Genomic DNA, 11,845 nt, shown 5'->3' on the forward strand with positions numbered 1-11,845 from the left:
GTGAAAGACCTCCACCTGAGTCCCTGGAGAGCCGCTGCCAGTCTGAGTAGACAATACTGACTGATGGATCAAGGGTCTGGTTCAGTATAAAGCAGCTTCATGAGACCATGAGGAAACTGCAAGAGGATCAGTCCTTGGTGTGACAGCCATAGACACACCAGGACAACAAGGCACAACTCCTTTGAAAATATTGTCACCTGCCTTTAGTGTGCGATCAGGGCACAAGTTTCCTCCATACATCCACGATGCAGATGGAGAAGACCCCACCTGCCCTCTGCAATGACAAGGAAGATGTTGTAATGCTTACTATAAATGCAGAAAGAGGTTGCATAATTGACAGTAGCTGCTAAACCTCAAACCCTAAATGAGTTCTCACTAAGAACTGGAGGGCAACAGTGATACCGGTGCCGTGATTGGCACCTGTACTCCAGTACTATCAGGAAGTGTGTGTTCACATTATCCTTTAAAAAAAAAGAATCTGGCCACTCAAACTCATTCTGTTTGGTTACGGGGGCTCCTTTAATACAGGCAACTGGAAGAAACCAAAAAACAAAAAAGATCACTTCAGTTCCCTTTTTTTTACACAAAGTTTTTAATGTCTGTTTCATAGCCCTATTAAATGCTTCACCTCCACAAGTCAAAAAGGATCAAATAATTCCCCCCTTCACCTTTTTTTTACATAGCCTGTTTCACAATATATGTATCGAACACTTCTTATAGCGCACGCACAAACAAAAGCACAACATAAAGTAAGTTACGATGGCATCATGCATGTAAGAGGGTCACAGGGTCGGAGCTACTGACGAGCCAGTTCCATATTTCTGAAAAAGTGAGGTAGCTTGTTTTGTCTACCTAGTTCTGTGGCACAACGATGCACACCCTGAATGCAAATCTGTCATAGGTCAGCCTTTTAGGATCCACTGATATAAGGGAGAAGAGATTTAAGGCAACAGGACTTAATATTTCTATAATTTTGGCTAGGTTCACACCAGAAGGTGGCAGAACGTGGCAGCGGTCTCCGTTCCCCTTCTGTAGGAAAACGAGAAAATGTCGTTAGCTAGTAAAAAAAAAAAATCTACCTCTTTCAATGCAACAGATCCTCCAGCAAGATCAAGAATCTCTGCTAGAGCCACACATTTTTTTTGCTTGCTAACTACTCTTCCTTGCATTTATTTCTGCAAACCTTAGAGCATCAGCATTCAGCCATGCCGATACCTAACACCCATGTGAGATGCCTGCAACCCTTTATACCACAGCCAATGCTAACAAGGATTTGCTGTTGACTGCAAACCCCGGTTAGTAATAATCACAGCAAGTCATCAGGGAAGAAATAGATAAAATTATACCTGAGAGGCCACAGGATATGTACAATTCTATTGCCTGTTCCTTGATCCTGGTTAAGGCGTTATGAACGTTATGCACACATTAGCTCCTATCTGATGATTCCCTCTCAATACATACAAATAAAAATTCTCAGATGTATTTAGCCTGCAGGTGTAACTGTACTAAAATGTTTGCGACCCAGAATCTTTCACTCCCCACCCAGGTATGGTGCACCAGATGATGGTAGAAGCAAACTGCTTATAGGTGCCAAAGACAGTGTGTGTGTGTGTGTGTGTGGTGTTTGCTACGTAACGTCAAAAAGAAAGCCGAAGCCCTGGAGACGGTCCACAAATCCTCTCAGCGTTTGACATAAAAATGACCCTAAGAAAACCATTTCACTTCATTTTATTATATAGAGATAATTTGTTTTCCCTTTGTGTAAAAAAAAAAAAAGTGTACAGAAAAACTGTGTAAACGTTTAATTTATGCTTCAGTCAGGACAGAATACTTTCCTCGACATCTTCCGGATGATTTGCAGTCGGCAACCATCTTTGTATTTCAGTCATCTTCCTCCTCATCAGAATCCAATACTTTTCTTCTGTTGAACTGGGGGGGGTGGGGGGTGTTACAGTGCAGATTAACACAAAAATGCAAGCATTGTACTCTTATCCTCAGCCACCCACTTGCCCCTGGAGGAGGTTTATGTACCATTTCCAAACAGGCTTTAAATTTTAAGGTCTCTTACCTTTACTGTCGTTTTCTTTTCAGTTTGCTGACTCACTTTTTCAAGTATTTCTATCAATCCTTGATCTGATACCTAAAGAAACAAACAAAAAACCTAATGCAGGAATAAGAAGAGCAGTTTGGAAAAATAGTTTACATGGCATCTGTTCCTTGCTGCTCCCTGGGAACGGAAGAATGACGCCTTTGTAAGTTTCCTTCTGCATTATTTGGAATCTTAGAAAGGCTCAACAGCACCAAGGAGCAGTTCACGTTGCGTGTGTGTGTGTGTATAAAGTGCCTTCAAGTCGCAGCTGACTTATGGCGACCCCTTTTGGGGGTTTCATGTCAAGAGACTAACAGAGGTGGTTTGCCAGTGCCTTCCTCTGCATAGCAACCCTGGACTTCCTTGGTGGTCTCCCATCCAAATACTAACCAGGGCTGACCCTGCTTGGCTTCTGAGATCTGACGAGATCAGGCTAGCCTGGGCCATCCAGGTCAGGGCACGTTGTACCAAGGTGCTATTTTCCCATCCAACAAAGAGCAGCAGTGGAAGCCCACAGCCTGCTTGCAAATGTAGAGTGGCACCATAAAAGCTCATATCCTCCAAATGTCTAAATATTTTGTAACAATTTGCTTTTATTTTAAAACCAAACAAAAGGAGAATGATTTAAAAACGACTGCAGAGATGCTGAAGGCTAACAGTGAACAATTTTTTAAAAGTCTTTGGCCCAGCTTTTTTCTAGAATGTATAGGGCTGCCGGATATCCTGCCCTGCAAGATCACACCAAGGTCTACCTAGTCTCGCATTCTATTTTCATCAACAGCCAACCTCTAAAGAAGCCTCTAGTAGTCAAGATATTGTGCCTCTGACCGTGGAGTTTTGACTGATCTTTAAATCCATCCCTTCACGAATTTGATATTTCCAAGATACGTTTCATTATGGAAGCATAATAAACAATAAAATAGAACAGAATAAAAATTACCTTCCCACCTAACTGTCCAAACCTTGCCATCTGTATGAGATAGTTCTCAACCGCTTTTGCCTTTTCTGGCTTTACGAGCGCTAAATTACTCACTGCAAGGAAAAAACACACAGGTATTTTGTGATTTAAAAAAAAATGGACAGGGAATAGTCTCCAGAGAAGTTGATTCATGCCATTGTGAGGGAAGGGGATCCTGAACTAAAAACGTGGCGTGTATATTTGCTATTAGTTTTAGATTTATTGCACTGCCTCTGACAAACCAAGTGTTTATGAAACCCAATTAAGTGAAGTGTGCTGTCAGCACTGCCCTCTTTCTTTTCCACTGGAGAAAACCTTGTATGTCTTGAAAGAAGATTTTGGTTCAGGGAAGGGCTAAAAAGGGTTCCAGAAGCCAAGCAGAAGATAACATGCATGCTTACATCTGGCACGAGCTGCCTGATCCAAAACCTGAGCCAAAATGTTATTCCTCATTTCTGCTTCCCTTTAATAACAAAAGAAACATAGGAAAATTACAGGGACTTAAGAGCACAGAGCGAGGCAACCACAAACAGCTTCGTGTTTACAATCTGCATGCAACAAATATACCCATTATTGTAGGTATTGTCTTTGTGAATCAGCAAAGCACCAAGTTAGATATCAAAACTGTTCACACACCCCAAACCACAATCTGAACAGCTAGCTGTTCTTGTAGCTCAGATTCCTGAACAGTGAATGTATCCCTCCACCCCGAATTCCCTCAGCAGGATAAGAAATTCAGTGAATTCCTCTTATCCTTTAGGATTGGAACCCTGCCATTATTTTAAAAAATAAAGTTTAATACTGTTGACTTCTGCAAAGAGCTGGATCTGAATAATAGATTTTAATGTCAGTGTCCAATCCTGCCCCATCCCCTGCCCTGTAAAACGGCATTCATGGGGGAGACTCATAGAATCACAGAGTTGGAAGGGACCAACAGGGTCATCTAGTCCAACCCCCTGCACAATGCAGGAAATTCACAATTACCACCCCCACCACCCACCCCCAGTGACCCCTACTCCATGCCCAGAAGATGGCCAAGATGTCCTCCCTCTCATGATCTGCCTAAGGTCATAGAATCAGCATTGCTGACAGATGGCTATCTAGCCTCTGCTTAAAAACCTCCAGGGAAGGAGCGCATACCACCTCCCGAGGAAGTCTGTTCCACTGAGGAACCGCTCTGTTAGAAAATCCTTCCTAATGTCTAGACGGAAACTCTTTTGGTTTAATTTCAACCCGTTGGTTCTGGTCCGACTTTCTAGGGCAACAGAAAACAACTCAGCACCCTCCTCTATATGACAGCCCTTCAAGTATTTGAAGATGGTTATCATATCCCCTCTCAGTCTTCTCCTCCTCAGGCTAAACATACCCAGCTCCTTCAACCTTTCCTCATAGGACTTGGTCTCCAGACCCCTCACCTCATAACTTAGGAGCAAACTAATTGATTATTAACTGAATGGAAACTACCCATTCAGCTCAGAAGCGGGCCTAAAATTATTTATGGCTCAGTACTAAATCTCTCACACATGTAAATGCATTCAGGTTTATAGACCACATGTTCCAGTATGTGTAACAGCAGCAGCCCATACCTTTGTTTTGCTTCTTGTTGTGAAGTGTCAGCAGAGGGATCCTAAAAGTTTAGAAACAAAAACAGAAGCTGTTTTAATAGCAAACCCAGTACCACAATGGGAGAGAGTTTAATTTTAAGTTTTCGTGAAAGTATGCAACGACAAGGAGACATCATTACAACCTCAGGTTTGCAAGGACGTGAGCATGTAAAGTGCCGTCAAGTCTCCGCTGACTTATGGCAACCCAGTGGGGTTTCCAAAACAAGAGACTAACAGAGGTGCTTTGCCATTGCTGGCCTCTGCATAGCGATCCTGGTATTCCTTGGTGGTCTCCCATCCAAGTACTAACCAGGGCCAATCCTGCTTAGCTTCTGAGATCTGATTATCAGGCTATCCTGGCACATTCAGGTCAGGGCACAATGACATGCAGACATCATTATAAGCTCCATTATAATAACAGCTCAATAAACGCACAGCCCATATTGCACTGGTCAATTTCTGTTTGCTCAGAAGTATACAAGTTTCAGGCTACGCAGAAATATCTACCAGTCAATAAAGAACTTTTTGAGCCACAAACAAAAGAAAGTTCCTTTCCTTAATGGCAACACCCAAAAAAAAGCATGTCACCTGCAATGTGAAAGAATTGCTCCCAGGTACTTAGGCAGAAAAGTTGATAGATGTTCTAGGTTTTCCTTTTAGGCCGCAAATTATCAGGTGTGAACAAACAAAACAACTCTCCTTCCAACCTAGAACACTTTAGTGCATTTGTTTTTACCTCTAGATCAGTGGTCACAGAGCCCCGCTAGTTGGGTTGAGAGGCCCCAAAGAGCCCCCAAATTTCTTTTTGCTACTTTAGGAAAACCTTGCTGCTACAAAGCATGGGTGCCGTGCCTCTTGTCCTGTCTTGGGCACGCTGAGAGTTAACAGCAGGAGGGCAAGGTCACACCCTGGTGGCGAAGAACCCCCCCACAGTTGTGACCCTTGCCTTGCTCCTTACTACAGTACTCCCTCCCACCGCCTGTGTTGGAGTCTCTGTCCGCTGTCCATGGTGCTGGCCTTGACACTGTTGGTCCTAATAGCGGCTACCCCTCTTCCTGTCACATGACTGATGTCACATTCCGGCAAGTCAGTGGGCCCCATGTTGCCTGGGGATTACAGGTGAGTCCCAGGTCTGGAAAGACTGAAGGCCACTGCTCAAGATTCTTGGTCATAGAATCATAGAGTAGGAACGGGCCACACAGGCCATCTAGTCTAACCCCCTGCCCCATGCAGGATCAGCCTAGCCTAGAGCATCCCTGACAAGAGTTCATCCAGACGCTGCTTGAAGACTGCCAGCGAGGGGGAGCTCACTACCTCCCCAGGCAGCCAATTCCACTGTCTGAACTACTCTTACTGTGAAAAAAAAGTTTCCTAATATCCAGCTGGTTCCTTTCGGCCTGTAATCTAAAGCCATTATTTCGAGTCCTCTCCTCTGCTGCCAACAGGAACAGCTCCCCGCCCTCCTCTAAGTGACAGCCTTTAATATACTTAAAAGAGAGCAATCATGTACCCCCCTCAACCTCTTCTTCTCCAGACTGAACATTCCCAAATCCCTCGGCCTTTCCTCACAGGGCTTGATATCCAGGCCCCTGATCATCCTCGTCGCTCTCCTCTGCACCCGATCCATTCTGTCCACAGCCTCTGTGAAGTCAGGTCTCCAGAACTGCACAAAGTACTCTACATGCAGCCTGACCAATGAGGTGTACAGCGGGACTACAGAATCATAGAGTTGGAAGGGACCACAAGGGTCATCTAGTCCAACCCCCCGCACAATGCAGGAAATTCACCCCTCCCCCCACACCCCCTGTGACCCCTACTCCATGCCCAGAAGATAGCCAAGATGCCTTCCCTCTCATCATCTGCTTAAGGTCATAGAATCAGCATTGCTGACAGTTGGCCATGTAGCCTCTGCTTAAAAACCTCCAGGGAAGGAGAGCTTACCACCTACCGAGGAAGCCTGTTCTGCTGAGGAACTGCTCTGATAGAAAATTCTTCCTAATGTCTAGACGGAAACTCTTTTGATTTAATTTTAACCCGTTGGTTCTGATCCAACCTTCTGGGGCAAGCGAAAACAACTCAGCACCATCCTCTATATGACAGCCCTTCAAGTACTTGAAGAGGGCTATGCCATCTTGCAATTTGGATGCCTCTGTTGATATACACCAAGACCGATGAATAGCTTTGATAGCCATTCTTAAGAAGGGATGGAGGGTGGGTGGACAAAAGTCCCCATCTCGATGGACAGCGCTGACCAGCCCCTTGTCCACAGACTCTGCTCTCCACCCTCACTTGGCGATGAGATGGGCAGCAGACAATTGAAAGCATGGAATACCCCTAATCGGGCTGGGTGTGGCCCACAGACTGCTAACTGGTAAACTGTACTCCAGGCCTGATCATAAAACCCTTCATTAAAATGAGCTTTCCAGATAGGTGGGTCCGGAATCAGAGCTGCCAAATCTGACTTTTTGAAGCGGGGAGGGGGGCACTAAAGTAGTAAACCTGCATCTGGACAGTATCACTTTTGTTTGCAATTAGGGGCTCACACAGAATGCTTTTCCATAATATCTCCCCCCCCAAAAAACAACAACTAGCATGCCAGAGAGAAAGCAAGGGTAGAACTCGTTTTCACGCAATGTATTTCCATGTGGAATAAGCTGTTTTTGTACACAAGGGAGTAATCTTTGCCTTGACATCTGGTGTTCTACGTTAAACAATTTCTGCTACATGGGAAAAAATTCATTCAATTCCATACCAGGTAGAACAATTTACTTATTTAGATATCTATCCCCCCTTTTCTCTTCAACAGGGACCCAAAGCAGCTTATAAACATCTCCCCCCCTTTCTGGTTTTCATCCTCACAACAACCCTTTGAGGTAGATTAGGTTAAGAGTGATTGCCCAAGGTCAGCCAGTGAACTTCTGCAGATTCAGAACTGGGTCTCCCAGATCCTAGCCCGGTGCTAACCACTGAACTGTCCTGGTGTAAGGTTGCAAGCTTAGCCTTCTGCCAGTTATGAAGGCTTCCACATACAAATTCCTTGCTCACGGGAAAGGAGGAGGATCCTAGCCTTGCCTTCTCTTCGACACACCAATTTGCTATAGTTTTCTGCATAAAGGGAATTGGTGTATGCATGTGTGTGCGTATGGAGGGGGGGGAGAGTCAATCAGCTCCACACCAGGGAGGAGGATTCTAGCCCAGCCTTCTTCCTCACAGCCCACCTCGATAGGCTCCTCCCCTGCCCATAGAAAACTAGGGTGTCAAGTCTGATCACGATGGGTAGCCATATTAGTCTGTCGCTAGCAGTAGAAAAGAGCAAGTCACATACATACATATAAGCTGCCTTATACTGAATCAGACCCTTGGTCCATAGAAGTCAGTATTGTCTATTCTGACCATCAGTGGCTCTCCAGGGTCTCAGGCAGAGGTCTTTCACATCACCCACTTGCCTAGTCCCTTTAAACAGAGATGCTGGGGATTGAACCTGGGACCTTCTGCATGCAAAGCAGATGCTCTACCACTGAGCCACAGCCCCTCCCAGTTGCATCCTAAAGACTTAACAACATTTCTGCAGGGTGTGAGCCAGGGTATGACTCAGGAACAGAGTGGGGAAGCCTAGCTGTCTCCCTGACAGGCTAGTTTTCTAAGAGCAGGGTTTGAAAAAATAAAAGAATGCCCGTCCGAATCCCGTGCGCCCCCCCCCCCCAGCATGAAGTAGTACAACCCATCCACCTCGGCCACAGCCTGGCCTGGAGTAAGCTCCTCCCCTACCCACAAAAAAACTAGGGTTTCAGGTCGATCCCGAAGGGTAGCTGTGTTAGACTGTCACTTGCAGTAGAGAACAGCAAGAGCCCAGTAGCACCTTAAACACTAACAAACTTTCTGGCAGGGTATGAGCCAGGCTATAAGTCAGGAACAGCGTGGGGAAGCCTAGCTGTCTCCCTGAAAGGCTAGTTTTCTAAGAGCAGGGTTTAAAAAAAAGATGTTGCGGTAAACCGGGGTTCGGGGGGGGGGAGAGAACCAAGACCATTGTTTCAAGAAACAGTTATTTAAAATATTATTGAAGGCTTTCACGGTCAGAGTTCATTGGTTCTTGTAGGTTATCCGGGCTGTGTAACCATGGTCTTGGTATTTTCTTTCCTGACGTTTCGCCAGCAGCTGTGGCAGGCATCTTCAGAGCTGAATCATTGTCCTGCAAAAAGTATCAAAGGGCAATGACTAGCACATTACCTTTGATACTTTTTGCAGGACAATGATTCAGCTCAACCCAACCCCTTTCTGACTATATATTACTCTTCCTACACACCTGACACTGAGAGACACTGTCCTTCAGTGTTACTCCTCTGAAGATGCCTACCACAGCTGCTGGCGAAACGTCAGGAAAGAAAACAGTTATTTATTTGGAGCAGCTGCGACCCAGAGGCCCTAATGGGCAGAAATCTCTGAGTCCCGATCATACTGAGGAAGGGATATTGTCGAAGGCTTTCACGGTCAGAGTTCATTGGTTCTTGTAGGTTATCTGGGCTGTGTAACCGTGGTCTTGGTATTTTCTTTTCTTGGTATTTTCTGTCCTTCAGTGTTACTCCTCTGAAGATGCCTGCCACAGCTGCTGGCGAAACGTCAGGAAAGAAAATACCAAGACCACGGTCACATAGCCCGGATAACCTACAAGAACCAATGAGGAAGGGGTATTTATCCAAATTCAAGATATGACAGCCCATCGACATTTAGGGCATATCTCACTACTGCCACCAGAATGGTATACGCTAGGAGATGGAAAATGACGGATATACCAAATAAATCGGAGTGGATTGAAAAAATGATGGAATTAGTAGAAATGGCAAAACTTTCGGCGTTGATAAATCAAAAAGATAACAATGAATTTGCAAAAGAATGGGAGGCATGGACAAATTATTGTAGAAATGAACTTAAGTGTGATATTAAGAAACATATTTTGATCTAATTCAGAGTGGATGTATTAGACATGGATGTTTTTGGTATAATTGAATTAGATAAATAATACAAAGAGAGAGAGAATGTTAAATAAGGGGTCAGAGGAGGGGAGAGGGGGAGTTAAAGAATTATACTTTTTGTTACGTGAACTGGAATGTATAATGATTTGGAAAAATAAAAATTTTAATTAAAAAAAAAGACATTTAGGGCATATCTGATTGTATTACAGACAGAGAGGCGGCAGTCCAGTAACACTTTCACCCAGTTCTGGTGATGGTTCACTGTAACCCTCTGCGACTCTTGCCCCAATGACTACCACACAGACACATCGAGATACCCCGCCCAGCAACGAGCTATTCCCTGGCTGTCCGAATACATTCCAATAAATTTACAGAAAGGGGGGGAAAAAAGATTATTACAAATTGCTAAATCAGTGGATCTTCCATAGTAAGGGGAAGTCTACCTTGCTGTCCCAAAGAAGAGAATCCCCGTCCTTAGAATCACGTGCGCCCTCCTTCCAATCCTATCCCCCCCCCCGGGTCCAGCGTGAAGTGGTACAGCCCATCCACCTCGGCCACAGCCTGGCCTGGACTAAGGGGAGGGGGGAAAGGGGGGAGCGAGGCCCGAGCCCCGGGGCATGACGGGGCGTGGGAGGGAGGGGAGGGAGGGGAGGATGGAAGGGGCCCCCCCCGGCCCTTCCTCACCCCGTGTTTGGCCTGCAGCTCGGCCATCCTCTGCTTCCGCAGCGCCTCCAGCTCGTCGTCCGCCATCGCCGCGCCGAGTCCGGAGGCCCCGCGGGGAGGGGGGCGGGGCCAAGACGCCGCCGAGCGCGACGGCCGAAAGGAAGGGGGGAGGGGGCCGCTCCTCTTCCCCAGCGCCTGACAGGGACCGCCCCTTCCTCAGCGCGCCTGCGCGGAATACGCTCCCAGTCGGGCAGACCCCGCCAGTCCAACGCCGACGCCCCGATGGCTGGCTAGGCTGAAGCAAACGAGCGCCGGCTAGCGTCCCATCAGACTCCAAAGGCAGTTGCGAAGGAGGCGAGGTTGATGGATCGTCCTTATTATTATTATTGCTATTACGATGATAATGACTTCTTATATTATTATTGGAAAAGGGCAAGAGTCCAGTAGCACCTTAAAGACTAACGAAAATATTTTCTGGCAGGGTTATGAGCTTTCGTGAGCCACAGCTCACTTCTTCAGATACAGCTAGAATGTGAGTCCATCTGTCTTTAAGTAGAGGAGAGTGAATTCAGACAAGCATTAGTATGTAAATGTTAACAGTATGTAAATGTGAACAGCAGGCGTGATGGGATGAGGTGTGGTCTGCAGAAGAGTCTGTGATGTCCAGGGGAGAGATGGGCGTGGAGAAATCAGCCTCGGTCATGAGCCATGAATGCAAGGCCTTTATTCAGCCCAGGTCAATGCACTGACTTTAGTTCGAATATCAACCGCAGTTCAGCAGCTCCAATCGGGTTACACTACTATTACATCACCCCCGTCCCGTTTTTGCCATCCCAATGTCCCCTTTTTTTTGTCTCAAGGAAACAGGGTCAGCCTAACTCTAGGGCATTGACGATAATTCACAGTGGGTCGCCGTGTTAGTCTGTCTGCAGTAGTAGAAAAGGGCAAGAGTCCAGTAGCAACTTAAAGACTAACAAGAATATTTTCTGGCAGGGTATGAGCTTTCGTGAGCCACAGCTCACTTCTTCAGATACAGCTAGAATGTGAATCCACCTGTCTTTAAGTGTAGTAGAAAAGGGGCAAGAGTCCAGTAGCACCTTAAAGACTAACAAAAATATTTTCTGTGGGTAGCCGTGTTAGTCTGTCTGCAGTAGTAGAAAAGGGCAAGAGTCCAGTAGCACCTTCAAGACTAACAAGAATATTTTCTGGCAGGGTTATGAGCTTTCGTGAGCCACAGCTTCACTTCTTCAGATACAGCTAGAATGTGAGTCCATCTGTCTTTAAGTAGAGGAGAGTGAATTCAGACAAGCATTAGTATGTCAACGTTAACAGTATGTCAATGTGAATAGCAGGCGTGATGGGATGAGGTGTGGTCTGCAGAAGAGTCTGTGATGTCCAGGGGAGAGATGGGCGTGGAGAAATCAGCATCGGTCATGAGCCATGAATGCAAGGTCTTTATTCAGCCCAGGTCAATGCACTGACTTTAGTTTGAATATCAACTGTAATTCAGCAGTTTCTCTTTCCAATCTCCCTTTAAGGTGCTACTGGACTCTTGCACTTT

The 11,845-nt window shown here is 45.8% G+C and overlaps 1 protein-coding gene across 1 annotated transcript; it reads right to left on the reverse strand.

The window, feature by feature from the left end:
• Nucleotides 1-1,713: 1,713 nt before the first annotated feature.
• PDCD5 (programmed cell death 5) lies at nt 1,714-10,401 on the reverse strand. The gene is made up of 6 exons (XM_056862564.1): nt 10,306-10,401; nt 4,634-4,674; nt 3,449-3,510; nt 3,030-3,121; nt 2,069-2,140; nt 1,714-1,929 (listed from the first exon to the last, which is right to left on the reverse strand). The coding sequence occupies exons 1-6, from the start codon at nt 10,369-10,371 to the stop codon at nt 1,882-1,884; spliced, it is 381 nt and encodes a 126-aa protein (XP_056718542.1). The 5' UTR covers nt 10,372-10,401; the 3' UTR covers nt 1,714-1,881.
• Nucleotides 10,402-11,845: the final 1,444 nt, after the last annotated feature.

The sequence above is a fragment of the Euleptes europaea genome, chromosome 17 (assembly GCF_029931775.1).
Source record: "Euleptes europaea isolate rEulEur1 chromosome 17, rEulEur1.hap1, whole genome shotgun sequence".
In the NCBI taxonomy this organism is placed as follows: Eukaryota; Metazoa; Chordata; class Lepidosauria; order Squamata; family Sphaerodactylidae; genus Euleptes; species Euleptes europaea.

Bases quoted from the DNA above. Each gene is read 5' to 3' on its own strand.
- PDCD5 (XM_056862564.1), bottom strand. From the start codon at position 10,371: ATGGCGGACGACGAGCTGGAGGCGCTGCGGAAGCAGAGGATGGCCGAG. The intron at 3,122-3,448 runs GTAAGCATGCAT...TTTTCCTTGCAG, and splicing joins TCAGGCAGCTCGTGCCAGAT to TGAGTAATTTAGCGCTCGTA. The intron at 2,141-3,029 runs GTAATTTTTATT...TTGTTTCTTTAG, and splicing joins TTGGACAGTTAGGTGGGAAG to GTATCAGATCAAGGATTGAT.